At 44.6% G+C, this 21921-nt stretch overlaps 1 protein-coding gene and 1 pseudogene across 2 annotated transcripts; both read left to right on the top strand.

Moving 5' to 3' along the window:
- The first annotated feature begins 391 nt into the window (after window positions 1-391).
- On the top strand, window positions 392-15602 carry LOC109905815 (PHD finger protein 12). 2 transcript variants are annotated; one of them, XM_020503438.2, is made up of 13 exons: window positions 392-1268; window positions 1806-1987; window positions 4020-4092; window positions 4273-4883; window positions 9436-9568; window positions 9914-10075; window positions 10385-10531; window positions 10812-11673; window positions 11945-12115; window positions 12207-12302; window positions 12396-12478; window positions 12615-12753; window positions 12953-15602. In XM_020503438.2, exons 1-13 carry the CDS (start codon window positions 1203-1205, stop codon window positions 13372-13374), a joined length of 3147 nt encoding a protein of 1048 aa, XP_020359027.1. In that variant the 5' UTR covers window positions 392-1202; the 3' UTR covers window positions 13375-15602. The 2 variants fall into 2 exon arrangements, with proteins under 2 accessions (XP_020359027.1, XP_031646884.1); XM_031791024.1 differs by lacking the exon at window positions 1806-1987 and having other exon boundaries at window positions 393-1268.
- LOC109906098 (dehydrogenase/reductase SDR family member 13-like) lies at window positions 14947-17820 on the top strand (annotated as a pseudogene).
- Window positions 17821-21921: the final 4101 nt, after the last annotated feature.

Raw genomic sequence — 21921 nt, 5'->3', positions numbered from 1 at the left:
TTTTTTAAATATTTTTTATTAACAACAAATCAATACATAAAGCACATGAGGGAACACAAGCATACATAGATTACAAACAATAGACAATCGAGCTAGGGGGCTTCTCTAGCAGCATAACGTTTGTATTCCTCTCTGACGTCGTCGTCTCAAATTACCACAGTCACAAGATTGTAATTATGGCTAAACCCCGCCCTTTTCTAAAATGTATCTTCTTAAAATGTCAATTTATACATAACCTTAACCACACTGCTAACCTTATGCCTAACCGTACAATTAAATTAAGACCAAAAATGACATTTTATTTTTCATGAATTTTTACGACATACCAAATGCAGATTGTGTGGCTGTGTTGACTAGTGACAAGCGTCGGCCATGGTTTTCAACAATCTTGAAATGCGCATGCTCAAACGTAATTTCGTTCGCGGTTGCGCCAACTCGGATAGGATGTTGCCACTAGCAGCATTGATGCATAGGCTTTTTCAGAACAAAAATACATTTCTTGAGGATCCGGCACTGTTGGACGAATAACAACAACAACGCATTTTGCAACCCTTGATTGGAAGGAACACAACGTTGCGAGCATTTTACATTTTGTGTATTCTGACTGTTGACAATGCAAAGTGGAAGCGAGCGGGTTTGCAGAATTTTCAAGCGTCTTCTAATTTCAGCTAGTAGGAGCAGTAGGAGCAAAATCAAGAACCATGGCTAGGCCTCGCAGATACATTCAGTCGTTCAGCAACCTGACAACAAGACAGTTTAGAATAGGCACAACGTTGAGGTTTGTGAGGAACTCGTAACATTCGTCAAATTCTTGCCAGCAGTTATAGCAAGCAAACATTGCTTAATGGATGGTATTGCTAATTAACGTTAGCTAGCTACAGTTGACTAAATAGGTAACTAGCTATCAGTCTAGTGTGTGTGTGCCTGTATCACATTCAGATAAAGCAACTAGCTATCGGTTGCCAACTTGCATACGAGGTCGCTACGTACGGCTAGTTAACTGTTCACCTTGGCTGATTCCGTTATTCCCTCTCCAATATACAGTAATAGGCAGAGAAAGGCATTTTTTTGTAAAAAGGTGCGTGTGTGGGGGGGGTTCGCCTATCACTGCCAGTGGGACTGGGCGTGGAACGACACTACTAGCTAGCTACAGTAGCTGGTTCCATAGGATTATTTGCAAGAACTCGTCGACTGCTGGGTGAATGTGGGACAAAATGGAGACGCCAACGATTGTGTACGATTTGGATACCTCTGGGGGTTTAATGGAGGTGAGGCATGTCACCACACAACGTTACTTATGTCCGTTAAAATGCAGCCATTTAAGTTTGTTAGATATCTAACTATCCAGAGAAATTGACATGTTAGCAGATACTGTAGCAAGATGGAAGCAAATAACGTTAGCTATCTAGTTTGAGGCAGTAATTTTGTCCTAACGCCGCGTTGGCTAGGATGAAGTTGAAGACAAAACACCCATGTTTGCAATGTGTAGATAGCTAGTTTATGGCAAACACTGTGCTATTACTCTAGTTATAGCGTAACTAACATGTAAAGCCATATTTTAGTTGCCAGCAGTTATCACTGCTGCAGACTAAACGTTACAATAAAGGCCCTAGCTTCCAGCTGGGGGCGATTTATAGTTTACTGCCCTTAACTAGCTAGTATACAAAATATGTTACTGACATGATATTGAATCATACACTGTTTTTAGCTTTATTCGTTTGATGTGCTAGCAACCAAGTAAACAAGCCTAAATTGGGAGTGAAGATAGTTCGATCCAGATTTCTGACATGTTCAACTTGTTACAGCAAATTCAAACACTGCTCGCACCACCCAAGTCAGAGGATGGCGAAAAAAGGAGTCGGAGGAGTGAAAGGGACGTTCGGAGAAAGAGCAGGGCCACCAACCACGATATCTGTGATAGTTGTCATGAGGGAGGGGACCTTCTGTGTTGTGACCATTGTCCAGCCGCCTTCCATCTACAATGCTGGTATGTGTGAAAAGTATCCCACTAACGTTAGCTTGGGAAGGATCATGCATGGTTTACTGGATTCAGAATGACTGCGGCTCTCCTGTCTAGACAGTCCATCATCTTTACAGAACCATGCCGCTGTGCAAAATGTCACACATGAGATTCGTTACGGGGGGGGGGGGTTGTTTTTTCCAACCATACTGGGAAGATGATTGTGACACAGCAACTAGGACTTGGTTAAAATTTGCCGCCGAATGTTTGCAACCAGCCCCCGCCTCGGTCTGCATGTCTCCAGGCATCGTCACTCACCCGCTCTAACTGAGAGCGCTGGCAAAAAATGGAGTCGAGGCTGCTCTTCGCTCGTGTGCCTCTGTTTACAATATGGCGACCTCCCTTGAAAAAAAAACCGTTTTATTTCAGCGCCATTTTACGGACATTTCTCTGGGCTTTAACAGGAATATAATTATGATAAGACAGGTGATCAAACGCGGTTATAACACGATTTGAGATTAACATAGTATTATTTGTATTTCGGGGACTCATCCATTCAGGTATTTACACCACACAGCTGTGCAAGATCTGACTAACAATCATGTTGGTTGGTAGCTACAGTGCAAGGCTTTCCACCTACAAGAGGGAGGATAGGCTCAGTCTTTGCCAATTGAACATTTGCATATCCCCTTGGGTAGTCATTGACTGTGAAATTTGACACGTGATTTAAGTTACATAATACTACAATCACCTTGACAACTGCCAAAGTAGTAGCTGCATATTTGAATATTTTCTAGATTAGAAACATCTGAAAGCATTCCAACAATTCATTATGATGGCAGCCTATATTAACTAAATGTAGGTTATGAGCATCACAGCCAGGTGTTGTGTTTGAGACCACCTAAAGCGAGACTAATTGAAGGCCATGATTGTAATTGTATGAAATCGCCAAGATGATAACAGTTCAAAATGTTCTTTGTTCAAATTGAAAGAACGTATTGATTCAGAATGTTGAAACTAAATGCATGCTGAGGGCAAATGGAGAGCCACTCTGCATATTACCTGTAACCCATGTCTATAATAGATAAAAATACAAAGTATGTTACAACTTCCCCGGTCTCCCCTTACTAACAGTAAGCATGCCACTTTCAAATCATTTCCCTCACACTTCACCCCTAAGGAAATTCTGACGAGCGCGACAAAGTTGAAAATTAAGGACACAAATGTTACCAGTAAAGTAAGAAGCCCAGGTTTCAATAGGCAATAAGACATTGATGTGAAAGGAGTGTCGGTATTTGGCCTGGTGAAGTGGCTTTATGCGTTGACTGAATGGGAGTTGGTAATTTAGGAGTTTTTTTAAAAAACTCTTACTGGTCTCGGGAAGAAATTGAGTCCTCATTGTCAGAGACTGATTAGAAATGTATCTGACACCAGTCTCGAATACAACATGGTTGTGGGCCATGTTAGTAGTGCTTACTTTCCCAGGCATTAGTCATTTAAAACTTAAAGTAAAAACTGTGTTCAATATTGACTAAGTCTTCTCTTGTTAATGTGCCAGGCACATTAATCCCACTAGATGGAGACAGGCATTTGGAAAAGAAGACATTCTAACAGTAAACACTCAAGTCTGAAAGTAGGGTTTGGCATTCAGTGTTAAAATTTGTATTTTGGTGTGCTTTACACATTGTTGTGGTATTTCAATACAGACCTATTCCAGCACAGGTCAATTACATCATCACTCCCCTACACCCCTATTATAGCCTATGCCTCAAAAGTGCATATTCTGTATTTATTTAACTAGGCATGTCAGTTAAGAACAAATGATTATTTGCAATGACGGCCAAACCCGCACGGCGCTGGGCCAATTGTGCGTCGTCCTATGGGACTCCCAATCACGGCCCGTTGTGATACACGTTTGGTCAGAGCATCCAGGCTCTATTTTGAGTTTAGCATTAGGCCTTATAAAGCGTACATGGCAATTGATCCACAGTTGACCTATAAATGAAATGACTGTAGCATGAATGTCCTTTTTATTGCTGTTTCTTTGTGGTTCCCACAGTAACCCACCATTGAGTGAAGAAATGCTGCCCCCTGGTGACTGGATGTGTCATCGCTGCAATGTCCGTAGAAAGGTGAGTGTTCAAGAATATGTGAGGATGCTCACAACAGAGAGATGCTTCAAATGTATTAGCCTGTTAACACCTGTTTTCAATGTATCAATACGAGTCCAACTATTTAAACAACCCTAGTGGTGGGGAATACGGTCTGATCCTTGCTGGTCCCTGACTCTGCTATTTGACTCTCATCCCCAGAAGCGGGAGCAGAAGGCTGAGAGGACAAATGGCCTGCTGGAGAGGGAGAGGCTCTTCTCCAAGCGCTCCTCCCCTGCAGCTGAACTGGAGCGGGGCACCACCACTATTACAACCACCATGCTGCGTCTGGACAGGCTGCCCCCCGGGGTCGGAGCAGCTGGACCCGGCCTGCGGGTGGCTGCCGTGCATCTCGAGCGTCTGGATCGCCTTGAGCGGCGGGCCAGCAGCCGCCCTGGCACGCCCACTTCCAACACCTCTTCCACGGACACGGACACCCCCTCGGAGGAGCAGAACGAGGTAGACAAGGCGATGTCCAAGGCAGAGGAGGTGGAGGTCCAGGGCTCAGAATCTGAGCAAGCCACCACCACCCCTACCTCCACACCACGGCTCCTCAAGAGGCCCTTCCAGCTGCTCATCGCCGCCGCCATGGAGCAGAACCCCTCGCAGTTCCAGCTACCCAACGAACTCACCTGCACCACAGCACTGCCAGGCAGCAGTAAACGGAGGAGGAAAGAGGAGCTGATCATGAAGACTTTCAGAAGGCCACAGCATGAGATGGACCCCAACGGCCTCGTTCCTCTGCCAGTCAGGGTGTGCTTCTCCTGCACCAGGTATGACCTATCCTACAAATATTAGTCAATCAAACCCACAATTTTGTCATTACATCGACTAGGGCTGTTATGGTGACTGTATTACTGCCACACCGGCTGTCACGAGTCATAACGGCAGTCAAATTCAACATTACCGTTTAGTCACGATAATTGGGCATCTCCAAGCTCTAATGCTGCTCATGGTCATTGGTAACCTACCAAACTTGCTAACTGCCTTGTACTCAGCACTCTATTTTCCCTCTAATCACTCTGACATCAATGCAAATGTATAAAAAAAAAATGAATCAAACACTTTGTGATAGCTCATGTTACACAACATTTCTATAGGCTATGCAATTGTGATGAGAAAACACAGTGATGGCTTCTATTAAAAATAGCTTTCTGCTTTCTATTATTTAATATATGTAAAGAAAAGATTAAATCAAGAACAGTGTCATGGGTGAACATTAGCCTATCACTTGTGAATGATGCCCAGCTTGTGTGCAGTAAGGCAAGAAAGCCAGGAAACATTGCATGCCTTTTTTGCAACTTTTTCAAATCCTATTCGCACACCTCATGTAGCCTAGCCCATAGTCCTATATGTTTTAATAAGGTTTGTATCACAACTAAAGTGGCCAAATAACTAGAAAATTTAAGCACATTAATCCGCTTTACAATGGGTGAAGATCCTAACTGGCATACATATGCAGCGCGTGTGTTTTGACTTTAGGAAAGATAATTTTGACCATAAATGCCTATTTATAATAAAAGCATTACATGTATAATCGCATTTGTGGTCACTTTTGCTAATGGTGTTTTCCGTTAATGGAATATTTGCACTTACTGCAGTGGGCTTATTGCTGCGTGTATCTGGAGAAATAGCCTCATAGTTTATCAACATTTTAAGCTAAATGTTCTGATCTGTTGCATCAGCCTCTTTGTGTAAAAAAATGTTTTTTTGTAATAATTTGTGCTCTATCCCATCCCACAACTGTCCCAGACTAAGTTTGGAATATTTATTTCTTGCATAGAATACAATGCCTTGCAAAAGTATTCATCCCCCTTGGCATTTTTCCTATTTTGTTGCATTACAACCTGTAATTTAAATGGATTTTTATTTGGATTTCATGTAATGGACATAGGGCTGGGTGACATGGCCAAACTCTCATATCCCGATAACGATACATATCACGATATAGCACATTTTCTGTAAATTCAATGAATAAATAGTTGATATAAAATTACCACATGTAAAGGCCTATTTCTTATTACATATTGATGGTACTTACTCATTTGATTATTTATTTGATTAATTACCTTCAGAAGTCGCATAATTAGATTGCACACAGGTGGACTTTATTTAACTAAGTGTCACATGATCTCAGTTTATATACACCTGTTCTGAAAGGCCCCAGAGTCTGCAACACTGCCAAGCAAGCGGAGAGGCGCCGCCAAGCAAGCGGAGAGGCGCCGCCAAGCAAGCGGAGAGGCGCCGCCAAGCAAGCGGAGAGGCGCCGCCAAGCAAGCGGAGAGGCGCCGCCAAGCAAGCGGAGAGGCGCCGCCAAGCAAGCGGAGAGGCGCCGCCAAGCAAGCGGAGAGGCGCCGCCAAGCAAGCGGAGAGGCGCCGCCAAGCAAGCGGAGAGGCGCCGCCAAGCAAGCGGAGAGGCGCCGCCAAGCAAGCGGAGAGGCGCCGCCAAGCAAGCGGAGAGGCGCCGCCAAGCAAGCGGAGAGGCGCCGCCAAGCAAGCGGAGAGGCGCCGCCAAGCAAGCGGAGAGGCGCCGCCAAGCAAGCGGAGAGGCGCCGCCAAGCAAGCGGAGAGGCGCCGCCAAGCAAGCGGAGAGGCGCCGCCAAGCAAGCGGAGAGGCGCCGCCAAGCAAGCGGAGAGGCGCCGCCAAGCAAGCGGAGAGGCGCCGCCAAGCAAGCGGAGAGGCGCCGCCAAGCAAGCGGAGAGGCGCCGCCAAGCAAGCGGAGAGGCGCCGCCAAGCAAGCGGAGAGGAGGCGCCTTGAAGACCAAGGAGCTCTCCAAACAGGTCAGGGACAAACTTGTGGAGAAGTACAGATCAGGGTTGGGTTATAAAAAACGATCAAACTTTAAACACCCCACAGAGCACCATTTAAATCCATTATTAAAAATGAAAAGAATATCTCACCACAACCTGCCAAGAGAGGGCTGCCCACCAAAACTCACGGACCAGGCAAGGAGGGGCAACAAAGAGACCAAAGATAACCCTGAAGGAGCTGCAAAGCTCCACAGCAGAGATTGGAGTATCTATCCATAGGACCACTTTAAGCTGTACTCTCCAGAGAGTTGGGCTTTACGGAGGAGTGGCCAGAAAAAAATAAGCAAACCCGTTTGGTGTTCGTCAAAAGGCATGTGGGAGAATCCAAACATACGGAAGAAGGTACTCTGGTCAGATGAGTGTAAAATTGAGCTTTTTGGCCATCTTGGAAAACGCTATGTCTGGCACAAACCCAACACCTCTCATCCCCACAGTGGAGCATGGTGGCGGCAGCATCATGCTGTGGGGATGTTTTTCATCGGCATGGACTGGGAAACTGGTCAGATTTAAAGGAATGATGGATGCCGCAAAAAACGGGGAAATTCTTGAGGGAAAGCTGTTTCAGTCTTCCAGAGATTTGAGACTGGGATGGAGGTTCACCTTCCAGTAGGACAATGACCCAAAGCGTACTGTTAAAGCAACACGAGTGGTTTAAGGGGAAACATTTAATTGTCTTGGAATGGCCTAGTTAATGCCCAGACCTCAATCCAATTGAGAATCGGTGGTATGACTTAAAGATTGCTGTACACCAGTAGAACCCATCCATCTTGAAGGAGCTGGAGCTGTTTTGCCTTGAAGAATGGGTAAAAATCCCAGAAGCTAAATCCCAGTGCCAAGCTTATAGAGACATACCCCAAGAGACTTTCAGCTGTAATTGCAGCAAAAGGTGTCTCTACAAAGTATTGACTTTGGGGGGGTGAATAGTTATGCACGCTCAAGTTCTGTTTCTTTGTCTTATTTCTTGTTTGTTTCACTATAAAAAATAAAAAAAAGCATCTTCAAAGTAGTAGGCATGTTATGTAAATCAAATGATACAAACCCCCCAAAATCTATTGTAATTCCAGGTTGTAATGCAACAAAATAGGAAAAATGCCACAGGGGGTGAATACTTTTGCAAGCCACTCTACAATAGGTCAACTTTTGTACTATGGGGGATAGTAGATTGCCGTAGTCTAGTGCTTTTGATTTATGTTGGTTGAGGAAAGTAAATATGGACAGTTCATCCAATATTTTATTTATTTCACTTTTATTTAACCAGGTAGGCAAGTTGAGAACAAGTTCTCATTTACAATTGCGACCTGGCCAAGATAAAGCAAAGCAGTTCGACACATACAACAACAGAGTTACACATGGAATAAACAAACACAGTCAATAATACAGAAGAAACATAAGTCTATATACAATGTGAGCAAATGAGGTGAGAAGGGAGGTAACAAAAAGGCAACAACAAAGACCATGGTGGTGAAGTAAATACAATTTAGCAAGTAAAACACTGGAATGGTGGATTTGCAGTGGAAGAATGTGCAAAGTAATGTCTTCAATATGCACCTCGGAATTGGATGACACGCGCAGTTTCATCCTCAATGTGTCTGTCTTCACTTGTAGTCTGTGAGAAATACCCAATCACGTGGCGGAGAGCCATATGAGGTTCTTCAGAACTCCCAGCCGGGAGAAGGGAATTCTAATTATTATGTTCAGCCCAAGGACAAATCGGCCACTGGCCGCAAAGGCATGGATTGTTGTGTTAGGAGGGGTGTTACGGCCACTCAAAGGGATCCTGCCGGCCTTGTCAAATTGTGAATGAGAGACTGAAGTGTGTACAAAAAAACTAAGCAGAGCTCATGCCTTTCGTGCAACGTTTTTCAAATCATCATTAGTCGCATCATGCAGCCTTAGAATGTATTAACAATCTAAACATGTAGCCCAACATTTGTTTTTGCAACCAAAGTTACATAAATAACTCTAAATGAAGCACATAGGAGTACCTGTTTCTTTAAGTGCTAAACCCAGAATAGCCCCATCTGCGTACTCCCTCATTGTTTGGAGAAAATATCATTTTTTTTAAATATTCACGTTCATTTGTAGTCTTCATACAATAAAATAATTACACAATTGTAATCTTGTCTGCTAAATGGACAACGCACGATGCTATTCTATTCTGTTCTTCTGAAATAGACTACATTCTCTTCATATCATGTTTCTTTAGACCTGTCTAAAATAATAATGGATTTATTCCATTGGTTTAAATGTAATGTTCCAAAGGTCTGCATCAGTGGATGGTAGGCTATGCGTGGAAGCCAGGAGATGCTAAATGTGTTTTTGTTCATTAACGGTGAATTACGGTGAGATCCTCAGTTATTTGCTTGACAATCGCGGCTGACGAAATTTCATGACCGCCACAGCCCTTATATCAACACACCTTTGGGAATCTAGTTGGTTGGCTGACTTTGCTAGTCCAAGCTCACTGCCTCCTCTTTGTCCTCCTCTCTATCGTCCTCCTGTCTATTCTATAGGAGCTGCAGAATGGCGCCCCTGGTTCAGTGTGACTATTGCCCCCTGCTCTTCCACATGGACTGCCTGGACCCCCCACTTACTGCCATGCCCACAGGCAGGTGGATGTGCCCCAACCATATGGAGCACTTGGTGGTAAGAGGATCAGCTCCCCCCCTGCATCCTTATGCATGGAACTGGGTTTGTGTTTCGGCAGGCCTAAACAATAAGCATATGGTGATTTTTAGACAGGAATGGCTCTGTAAATGGAATAGGGTTTGTAGTTCTTTGGGTGATATCAAGCTTCACCGATATGCAATAATATTGTGATATTGCTCAACCCTGGTATGTAGAAGTTGTTCCATTACTGACATGACCTGTTCTCCAGCTGAGCTTTAGAGTCTGTAGACTTGTTACAATTGCATAGGGTGTCAAGCTAGCGGTTGATTCAGGGCTATACGTCGCTTTGTTCTTGACATGGCCTCCTGTCCTGTTCTTCAGCTGAACCAGAGGAGCCTGTCCCTTACCAGCCGCTGCCAGCTCTTAGACCAGTTCCAGGATAGGATATCCCAGCATGCTGTCAAGGTGGGCTTCCTGCGACGGGTCCACCGACAGAATCCCCCTGTCCGCAGTGGTGTCCACCACAAGACGAAGGTGCTCAAGGTAGCTTATGCCCACTGAGTCTGTCCCAGAGTGAAATATGTTATGAAATCGGTTTTTGCTAGTCTTCACTTTGAAATGGTGATGAAAAGACAGATTTTCAACAAAGTGTTGGTTTGTCAACTAAGCTGCTTCAGCTTCACTCTATATATATATATATATATATATATATATATATATATATATATATATATATATATATATATATATATATATAGTAATAAAGGAAAAAATATATCCAAATATTTTTCCTCTTAAGAATTAGGAACCACAGTGGGAGTTCACTGCTCCTGTAAATGTTTGTCCCTCCAGGTACCCGACGCTATTAAGTCCCAGTACAAGAACCCCCCGGCCATGTTGGCTCCTGCAGGGGTGCGTAACGGGGAGCTGATCTGTAATGGTGTCCCATCCCAGGACTGCTCCCCTCAGCATTTTACCAGCCAGGCGGAGCAACAGGAGGTAAGCATGGCAGAAACGCACACACAAGTATCTGTCTACTACTCTGGGATTCAGTGGTTCCTTTGGGCTGTGCCTGAGAAACATCTAAAGTGCTTATATTTTTTTGTGATAAACAAATCAATGGGATCTGGCCCAGCGAGGAAACGATGGTCCAGACATGATGGGGATTAATTGCCAATTATTGAATGTGTAATAACTGTAAATGTATTTATTTGAGTTACTGGACTGGTGAAGGTGCTTTTTCTTTTCACCAAACTGTTTTTTTTCCTTTGTCATTCAGTGGCTTCGAGATGTCATCTCGCTGCAGTGCAGCATCATGCGACATTTATCTGGCAAGCAGAAGTCCTCGTCAGACTGGCACTCTGAACAGACAAACAGGGAACAGAAAGACATTAAGCTCCGTGTGGCCCTAGAGGAGAACAGCTCTCTGCCCCTTGCAGAAAGGACAGCTTCAGCCCTGCCTGCCCCCTGCTCTAAGCCCTGCAGTACATCTGATGGCCCCCAGGGGGCCCAGGTATTGAAGGGTCTCTCGCAAGGCCAGGAGAGCTGCAGCTGCCCGGTGAGGCCATGTCAGAACTGTCTGAAGTGCAGGAAACCCAACGGGCCCCTGACTGAGCAGCCTGTGCAAGCCAACGGGCCAGTAGTATGTAACTCTGCCTCTGACGCCTGCAAACAGACAGAGCTCCAACTACACAGACTCACCTCCCCAGCCCCACTCCCAACCTCTGCTCTGGGGATGCCAAACCACCTGAGAGGAGGGGTGGAGGTTAGAACTGAGAAGGGCAGCCACCTAGAGTTTTGCACCCAGAAAGGTTGTCCACCTTCTTTGATGTGTGCAGCCACAGGGCAGGACATAAAGAGCCAGGCCCACGGGACTCCTTCAGGCATGGCAGGGACACAGGCCAACCCTCTGAGCTGCTGCAGTGAGCTGACGCTCTGCCCCAGCCCCACCCCAGGTGTCCATGTCTTCACCCCACCCAGAGCCGTCAAAGAATCCAGCACAGCAAGACCGCTGACCACCACACCTCCCGGTTTCTCCCCAGGGACAGATCTTAAGGGCAGCTCCATGTTCCCCAGCTCTCTCTTCCCCTTAATAGCAGACCTGTCTGGTGGCATGAAGGCTGTGATGGAAGCGGATGGAGGTAAGTAGCTACCTCAACACCATTCTACCGGTACCACTGTTCATAATTAGGCCTCGGTGATGAGCACCTCTCTCTGTCCAGTTTAAAAATGGGTACTTTATTCAACAAAAATAAAGTTAAAATATTGCATTATTGTTTTGGCCATGCTGGTCTTGAAAAATAGTGATGATTAAATGGCCTGTAATGCTGCTGACAGATGATGGCTGTGATACAGGATTGCTTCACGTGAAGTCTATGATGACGTTGAAACATGCTGATGTTGTTCATACAGAGATCGAACTGAGTAAACTGGATGAGGAGTTGGTCAAACTCCTGGCCTGGCAGAGGATACAGCAGCTGTTCCCCCACAAAGCACCCCCAGTCCCCCAAGGCAGCGGTCTACCTGCTTCCCCTCCTCCCACTCTCGCCCTCAAACCTCAATCTCCCGCGCCGTGCACAGAGGGTAAGCCCCCAGAACCTGACGTGCGGCAGTTTAATTTGTGCCATAGGAATGTTACAAAATGTCATTCCTCCATATTCTGTCCCCATCACAGAAGAACAGAAGGTGCAGGCGAGAGCAACGTTCTATCCACTCATGGGGAAGGGAGGAGCCATCAACATGTCTTATAGGACCCTGTACATAGGAGCTGGTAAGGACTGCCCATGCTGTTACAAAAGACTGATCTTTACTCAACATGGAACAAAGTCTTATCAGTCTTTCTCTCTCTGACAACCCACTGTAGGTGCTGACATGGATGTGTGCCTTACAAACTATGGTCATTGTAATTATGTATCTGGAAAACACGCCTGCATCTTTTACGACGGGGTAGGTTGTCTGTCCTGTTCGTGACACAAAGCTTGACAAAAACATATTTTTCCCATTGCTATGACCTGATCTGTGAGTACTATTTGATATAACAGTAGCACTACAGACATGACTGTTGGTTTGTACCTGTGTGTAGAACACCAAACACTACGAGCTGCTCAACTACAGTGAGCATGGGACCACGGTGGACAACGTGCTCTACTCCTGTGACTTCTCTGAGAAGACTTTGCCCAGCCCGGCCAGTGGCCTGGTGTCCAAAGTGCAGGGCATTGTCCGTAAGTAACACACACACCTCATCATATGTACACACACTAGCAATTTAACTGATTTTGAACCCCCCCATACCTCCATTGTGCAACATGTGGGAGGGTGTACACCCCATCACCTTCACCCTGTAGAGGCTTGGTGTGTGTGTGGTTTGACCAGCCCTGTGTGTCTATAGGAGACTTGAGTGATGGTGCCCTCTTTCTTCAGGCCGCTGTAAGATGAGAGAGCAGCAGCAGGAGGAGGGGACCGAGGCTGGGCACAGGACTGTTCTGATGCCATTGGAGGGAGTGATGAGCTGCCAGCCCCAGGGAGGACCCAGGCTCTCCTGCAACTGCAAAGCCAGCAGTTCCAGCCTGATTGGTGGCAGCGGGGCTGGCTGGGAGGGCACAGCGCTGCTCCACCATGGCAGCTACATCAAACTGGGCTGCATGCAGTTTGTCTTCAGCATTGTTGAGTTCGCCAGTAAGCAGCCTAAAGAAGAGGTATCCACTGGCACTGCCAATACCACCCCCGCCAATACCACCCCCAACCAAGAGGGGGCAGACAAACAGACTATCAAACTCCACCAATTGCAACTCTGTGCCAAAGCCCAAACTCTCCCTTTCTCATCTATTTCCAGTCAAACCTAAGGGGAGCAGGTTGTTACACAAGGAAAATATCTATTTTAATTTATTTTGTTTCTACTTTTGCATGAAATGAAGTATTATCTCAAATCTGTTTATTTAGATTGACTTACTGAAGAGTATTTGTCACTTATTTTTGCCAGTCTAGTTATACATGTATATACAGTACCAGTTAAGTTTGGACACCTCATTACAGGGTTTTTCTTTATTTGTACTATTTTCTACATTGTCGAGTAATAGTAATAATAGTGAAGACATCAAAAGTATGTAATAACACATGGAATCATGTAGTAACCAAAACAAATTCTTCAAAGTAGCCATCCTTTGCCTTGATGACAGCTTTGCACACTCTTGGCATTCATAATTAAAAATGAATTTGTATAATTTCTTTGGCTCAAACGCATTGAGATGGAATCAGTTGTGTTGTAACAGGGTAAATAAAGGGGCTATACAGAAGATAGCCCTATTTGGTAGAAGACCAAGTCCATATTATGGCAAGAACAGCTGAAATAAGCAAAGAGAAACGACAGTCCATCATTATTTTAAGACATGAAGGTCAGTCAATCCAGAAATTTCAAGAAGTTTGAAAGTTTCTTCAAGTGCAGTTGCAAAAACCATCAAGAGCTATGATGAAACTGGCTCTCATGAGGACCGCCACAGGAAAGGAAGACCCAGAGTTACCTCTGCTGCAGAGGGTATGTTCATTAGAGTTACCAGCCTCAGAAATTGCAGCCCAATTAAATGCTTTGGCGTTCAAGTAACAGACGCATCTCAACATCAACTGTTCAGAGGAGATCAGGCTTTCGTGGTTGAATTGCTGTGAAGAAACCACTACTGAAGGACACCAATAAGGAGACTTGCTTGGGCCAAGAAACATGGCCATTAGACCATTAGATCTGTTCTTTGGCCTGAGCCCAAATTTAAGATTTTTTGTTCCAATCGCTGTGTCTTTATGAGAAGCAGAGCAGGTGAACGGATGATCTCCGCATGTGTGGTTTCCACCGAGAAGCATGGAGGTGGTGTGGTGCTTTGCTGGTGACACTCAGTGATTTATTTAGAATTCAAGGCACACTTAACCAGCATGGCTACCACAGCATTTGACAGCAATACGCCATCCAATCTGATTTGCGCTTAGTGGGACCATTTGTTTTTCAACAGGACAATGACCAATACACCTCCAGGCTGTGTAAAGGCTATTTGACCAAGGAGAGTGATGGAGTGCTGCATCAGATGACCTAGCCTCCACAATCACCCGACCTCAACCCAATTGAGATGAGTTGGCGCGCAGAGTGAAGGAAAAGCAGCCAACCAGTGCTCAGCATATGTTGGAACTCCAGAACTGTTGGTTCTCCATGAAGCTGGTTGAGAGAATGCCAAGAGCATGCAAAGCTGTCATCAAGACCAATGGTGGCTACTTTTTGAAGAATCTAAAGCCTATTTTTATTTGTTTAACAATTATTTTGGTTACTACTTGATTCCATATGTGTCACTTCATAGTTTTGATGTCTTCACTATTCTAAAATGTAGAAAATAGAAAAACAATTAAAAACCCTTGAATGAGTAGGTGTGTCTAAACCTATGACTGGTACACTAACATTTTCTTATTTTTCAGACCGCTCATGTAGCCCAAACATTTTATTTTGTGATATTGAAGTTCTAGTACTCGCACTATTTGTTGCTACGTTTGCACCACAGGTAGCTAGCACACTTACATGCTTATACACACATTTGTATGTACAGTATATTAATGTAAATAGGATTGATTGGGTGCTTTTCAGTTGGATATCCTGTACATCAGTCTAGGCTGGTGGGAGGAGCTATAGGAGGATGGGCTCGTTGTACTGGCTAGAAAAGATTTAAGTCAAGTGTGGTTTACATATGTATGTTTGTTTACCGTTCCATTGATTCCATTCTAGCCATTATAATGATCCCGTCCTCCTATAGCTCCTCCCACCAGCCTACACTGATGGACATAAACCATTGTGGTTGGTTTGTATAGTGTACAGTACCTCCCATGGACTCCTTTTGTGATATTTTGTAGTTTTGCAGAAACGTTTGTTACACACCTGTTCCGAGTCCTGTGTCTTCCATGCTGAATGGTGTAAATGGTGTCAGATTGTTTTAGCTCTCGTTTAACACTCTTGTATTCTGTAAATAAGAGTTCTTTGTTTGTTCCTGTCTGTTAAAACAATGTAAATACAGAAAGATTTTTTTAAAGAACAAACTTAAAAATGCCTCTTTGTGCTGTTATTTTTGATTACTTTGAGACCTGGGGTCAATGATCTAAAATTATTTTCTTTCAGTAATTTGTTGAGTGAACTATCCAGAAGGTGGTGGTCGTGTACAGCTCTATGTCAAAGGTAACAGTTGCAATTTATGTAGGTCTAATGGTAAAACAATCTCTCGTATTTGACTATTTTTAACTGTTCCTTGCCCTGAGAGTAGAGACTGGTTTATCCAGTTGCACAATCACTACAGAAACTCAAACCATCTTGTAGCTGATAAGAGGGGTGTGATATTTTCACAGGGGCTCTCCCATGAGTACAAATTAGTTTGCACACACTCTTGAAAGCAAAGGTGTTTTCACACGGGGGACAAGGATGGCTACCTTTTTGCTTGTTGTCTGTGTAGTAGTCGGGATTGCATTTATTTACCACGGTGTTGTGGTTAAAGGACAAAGGTGCAAAAGTAAAACTGTCAATGTAACTGGTAAGTAATTTTTCAGTGATTTCAATTTCATTAATGTTGGAATTTAAAGACTAGTTTAAAAAATGTTTTTTGATCTTCTGCATAAATTAAAGACTATCATAAACTTATATTATTCACCCTTACATGTCCTTTCTTTAATTGTTTATCCCCACTTACTCCAGGAAGTAACACAGGCATAGGGAAGATGACTGCACTAGATCTGGCCAGGAGAGGTGCTAGAGTCATCCTGGCCTGGCGCAGCAAACAGCTCAGGCTGCGCTCGCTGACATCAAGAGGGTGGGAGTAGAATGAACACTCTTTGACCATATAATAATGACCGGTAGTTTATGGCTAGTAATTTTTAGTTTTTTCTACAGCGGTTTTAGGATTGATTAATTATGATTTGTGTGTATGAAAATAATAAAGTAACATGTGTCCTGTAGGAGATTGGGAGGAATGAGGTGGTGCTCATGCATCTGGATCTGGGCAGTCTGAAGTCTGTTCGCTCCTTTGGTGAAACCTTCCTAAAGACTGAGCGCAGATTGGACCTGCTCATCAACAATGCAGGTGTGGCTTGTACTGGTTGTTTGCAGCAACGCTACGACCAGCTTTCAATACACTTGATCTTATACAACACTACCATGACATTGCTTTTAGTCATGTACAGACAGCCTTTTCCGGAGGGACTTGAAGTTAGTGCTAAATGAAGTTTCACAAGAGCCTGTGTACAGAGACTGAACATGCAGACATGGTGTTGTAGGCTACACATTATGCTCCAGCCAAAAGAGCTTGCTGGACTGCTTTCTCAACTGCCCAAGCCCGCCAACCATGGCACCTGTCCAATATTACTCATGTAATATCCCAATTCTGACACCAGTGTAACATTTTTTGGAAGTGAGGCTGCTGGTATCATTTTTGGAAACTAAAATGTTAATATTTTCCTCCCTGTTGTCTCAGGTATTTACATGCCAGGCACCACAGAGGATGGCTTGGGGATGATGTTTGGTGTCAACCACATTGGTCACTTCCCGTTGACCAACCTGCTTCTGTACCATTTGAATAAGTGCGGTCAGAGTCGAGTGGTCAACGTGGCGTCCGTGGGTCATATCTTCGGCACCATTGACTTCAACTGTTTGAACTCTCACAAGGAGGTGGGAGTTGGTGATTCGTTCATGGATGTTTTCAAAACATACTGCAACAGCAAGCTGTGTAATGTTCTCTTCAACCATGAGCTAGCCAAGATATTACACAGCACAAACGTTAGCTGCTACACCCTCCACCCAGGTCAGTACACTACACCTCCGTATGTATGAAAGATTGTGCCCAAGTATAGATTAGAATGACTTGTCCTGTATTGATCTGTTGAAATGCAGTATTTGTTTTTGCATCCCCAGGTGGCTGAATAGTAAATGTATTGGCATGCAAAGTTTTAACCTACAGGGACATGTTTATTTAGTTTTTCAGGAGCCATCAACTCTGAGCTGACTCGCGGCATCAACAAGGTGGCCATGATGCTGATGAAGCCTTTTTTCATGTTCTTTTTGAAGAACTCTGTGGCGGGGTCTCAGTCCACCCTGCACTGTGTCCTGCAGGAGGGCCTGGAGCCCCTCTCTGGATGCTACTTCTCTAACTGTACAGTCAGGAGGGCCTGGAGCCCCTCTCTGGATGCTACCTCTCTAAATCAAATCAAATCCAATTTTATTTGTCACATACACATGGTTAGCAGATGTTAATGCGAGTGTAGCGAAATGCTTGTGCTTCTAGTTCCGCCAATGCAGTAATAACGAACCAGTAATCTAACTAACAATTCCAAAAAACTATTGTCTTATACACAGTGTAAGGGGATAAAGAATATGTACATAAGGATATATGAATGAGTGATGGTACAGAGCAGCATAGGCAAGATACAGTAGATGATATCGAGTACAGTATATACATATGAGATGAGTATGTAAATCAAGTGGCATAGGTAAAGTGGCTAGTGATACATGTATTACATAAGGATGCAGTCGATGATATAGAGTACAGTATCTACGTATGCATATGAGATGAATAATGTAGGGTAAGTAACATATAAGGTAGCATTGTTTAAAGTGGCTAGTGATATATTTACATCATTTCCCATCAATTCCCATTATTAAAGTGGCTGGAGTAGAGTCAGTGTCATTGACAGTGTGTTGGCAGTAGCCACTCAATGTTAGTGGTGGCTGTTTAACAGTCTGATGGCCTTGAGATAGAAGCTGTTTTTCAGTCTCTCGGTCGCAGCTTTGATGCACCTGTACTGACCTCGCCTTCTGGATGACAGCGGGGTGAACAGGCAGTGGCTCGGGTGGTTGATGTCCTTGATGATCTTTATGGCCTTCCTGTAGCATCGGGTGGTGTAGGTGTCCTGGAGGGCAGGTAGTTTGCCCCCGGTGATGCGTTGTGCAGACCTCACTACCCTCTGGAGAGCCTTATGGTTGAGGGCGGTGCAGTTGCCATACCAGGCAGTGATACAGCCCGCCAGGATGCTCTCGATTGTGCATCTGTAGAAGTTTGTGAGTGCTTTTGGTGACAAGCCGAATTTCTTCAGCCTCCTGAGGTTGAAGAGGCGCTGCTGCGCCTTCCTCACGATGCTGTCTGTGTGAGTGGACCAATTCAGTTTGCCTGTGATGTGTATGCCGAGGAACTTAAAACTTGCTACCCTCTCCACTACTGTTCCATCGATGTGGATGGGGGGGTGTTCCCTCTGCTGTTTCCTGAAGTCCACAATCATCTCCTTAGTTTTGTTGACGTTGAGTGTGAGGTTATTTTCCTGACACCACACTCCGAGGGCCCTCACTTCCTCCCTGTAGGCCATCTCGTCGTTGTTGGTAATCAAGCCTACCACTGTTGTGTCGTCCGCAAACTTGATGATTGAGTTGGAGGCGTGCGTGGCCACGCAGTCGTGGGTGAACAGGGAGTACAGGAGAGGGCTCAGAACGCACCCTTGTGGGGCCCCAGTGTTGAGGATCAGCGGGGAGGAGATGTTGTTGCCTACTCTCACCACCTGGGGGCGGCCCGTCAGGATGTCCAGTACCCAGTTGCACAGGGCGGGGTCGAGACCCAGGGTCTCGAGCTTGATGACGAGCTTGGAGGGTACTATGGTGCTATGGTGTTGAATGCCGAGCTGTAGTCTAACTGTACAGTCAGGAGGGCCTGGAGCCCCTGTCTGGATGCTACTTCTCTAACTGTACAGTCAGGAGGGCCTGGAGCCCCTCTCTGGATGCTACTTCTCTAACTGTACAGTCAGGAGGGCCTGGAGCCCCTCTCTGGATGCTACTTCTCTAACTGTACAGTCAGGAGGGCCTGGAGCCCCTCTCTGGATGCTACTTCTCTAACTGTACAGTCAGGAGGGCCTGGAGCCCCTCTCTGGATGCTACTTCTCTAACTGTACAGTCAGGAGGGCCTGGAGCCCCTCTCTGGATGCTACTTCTCTAACTGTACAGTCAGGAGGGCCTGGAGCCCCTCTCTGGATGCTACTTCTCTAACTGTACAGTCAGGAGTGCCTGCAGCCCCTCTCTGGATGCTACCTCTCTAACTGTACAGTCAGGAACGTCTATCCTAAGGCCAGAGATGATGCGGTGGCCAAGAAGCTATGGGAAGTCAGTGAGAGTCTGAGTGGACTATCATCTTAAGAAACTCTAACTCAGCAGTTTTAACTGGACTGCAAGCTACTAACCAATATCCTGTGTTTTTTCAAAACTACTTTTTTGGGTTATCATTTACAGTGCCTTGCGAAAGTATTCGGCCCCCTTGAACTTAGCGACCTTCTGCCACATTTCAGGCTTCAAACATAAAGATATAAAACTGTATTTTTTTGTGAAGAATCAACAACAAGTGGGACACAATCATGAAGTGGAACGACATTTATTGGATATTTCAAACTTTTTTAACAAATCAAAAACTGACAAATTGGGCGTGCAAAATTATTCAGCCCCCTTAAGTTAATACTTTGTAGCGCCACCTTTTGCTGCGATTACAGCTGTAAGTCGCTTGGGGTATGTCTCTATCAGTTTTGCACATCGAGAGACTGAACTTTTTTCCCATTCCTCCTTGCAAAACAGCTGGAGCTCAGTGAGGTTGGATGGAGAGCATTTGTGAATAGCAGTTTTCAGTTCTTTCTACAGATTCTCGATTGGATTCAGGTCTGGACTTTGACTTGGCCATTCTAACACCTGGATATGTTTATTTTTGAACCATTCCATTGTAGATTTTGCTTTATGTTTTGGATCATTGTCTTGTTGGAAGACAAATCTCCGTCCCAGTCTCAGGTCTTTTGCAGACTCCATCAGGTTTTCTTCCAGAATGGTCCTGTATTTGGCTCCATCCATCTTCCCATCAATTTGAACCATCTTCCCTGTCCCTGCTGAAGAAAAGCAGGCCCAAACCATGATGCTGCCACCACCATGTTTGACAGTGGGGATGGGGTGTTCAGGGTGATGAGCTGTGTTGCTTTTACGCCAAACATAACGTTTTGCATTGTTGCCAAAAAGTTCAATTTTGGTTTCATCTGACCAGAGCACCTTCTTCCACATGTTTGGTGTGTCTCCCAGGTGGCTTGTGGCAAACTTTAAACGACACTTTTTATGGATATCTTTAAGAAATGGCTTTCGTCTTGCCACTCTTCCATAAAGGCCAGATTTGTGCAATATACGACTGATTGTTGTCCTATGGACAGAGTCTCCCACCTCAGCTGTAGATCTCTGCAGTTCATCCAGAGTGATCATGGGCCTCTTGGCTACATCTCTGATCAGTCTTCTCCTTGTATGAGCTGAAAGTTTAGAGGGACAGCCAGGTCTTGGTAGATTTGCAGTGGTCTGATACTCCTTCCATTTCAATATTATCGCTTGCACAGTGCTCCTTGGGATGTTTAAAGCTTGGGAAATCTTTTTGTATCCAAATCCGGCTTTAACCTTCTTCACAACAGTATCTCGGACCTGCCTGGTGTGTTCCTTGTTCTTCATGATGCTCTCTGCGCTTTTAACGGACCTCTGAGACTATCACAGTGCAGGTGCATTTATACGGAGACTTGATTACACACAGGTGGATTGTATTTATCATCATTAGTCATTTAGGTCAACATTGGATCATTCAGAGATCCTCACTGAACTTCTGGAGAGAGTTTGCTGCACTGAAAGTAAAGGGGCTGAATAATTTAGCATGCCCAATTTTTCAGTTTTTGATTTGTAAAAAAAGTTTGAAATATCCAATAAATGTCGTTCCACTTCATGATTGTGTCCCACTTGTTGTTGATTCTTCACAAAAAAATACAGTTTTATATCTTTATGTTTGAAGCCTGAAAAGTGGCAAAAGGTCGCAAAGTTCAAGGGGGCCGAATACTTTCGCAAGGCACTGTATAAAATGTACGTGCATAGAAGTGCATTCGGAAAGTATTCAGGCCACTTGATTTGATTCCACATTTTGTTACATTACATCCTAATATGTATTAAAATGTTTTTTTCCCCTCAATCCCTCAATCTACACACAATATCCCAAAATGACAAAGCAAAAACAAGTTTGTAGATTTTTTTGCAAATGTATTAAAAATAAAAAACATTAAATATCACATTTACATAAGTATTGAGACCCTTTACTCAGTACTTAGTTGAAGCACCTTTGGCAGTGATTATAGCCTCAAGTCTTCTTGGGTATGACGGTACAAGCTTGGCACAACTGTATTTGGGAAGTTTCTCTCATTCTTCGCTGCAGATCCTCTCAAGCTCTGTCAGGTTGGATGGGGAGTGTCACCAGAGCTATTTTCAGGTCTCCAGGGATGTTTAATCATGTTCAAGTCTGGGCTCTGGCTGGGCCACTCAAGGACATTCATAGACTTGTCCCGAAGCC

Source organism: Oncorhynchus kisutch, linkage group LG15 (assembly GCF_002021735.2).
Source record: "Oncorhynchus kisutch isolate 150728-3 linkage group LG15, Okis_V2, whole genome shotgun sequence".
NCBI classification, from domain to species: domain Eukaryota; kingdom Metazoa; phylum Chordata; class Actinopteri; order Salmoniformes; family Salmonidae; genus Oncorhynchus; species Oncorhynchus kisutch.
The sequence above is the reverse complement of the archived record's forward strand: the minus strand, read 5'-3'. Positions and strand labels throughout refer to the sequence as shown.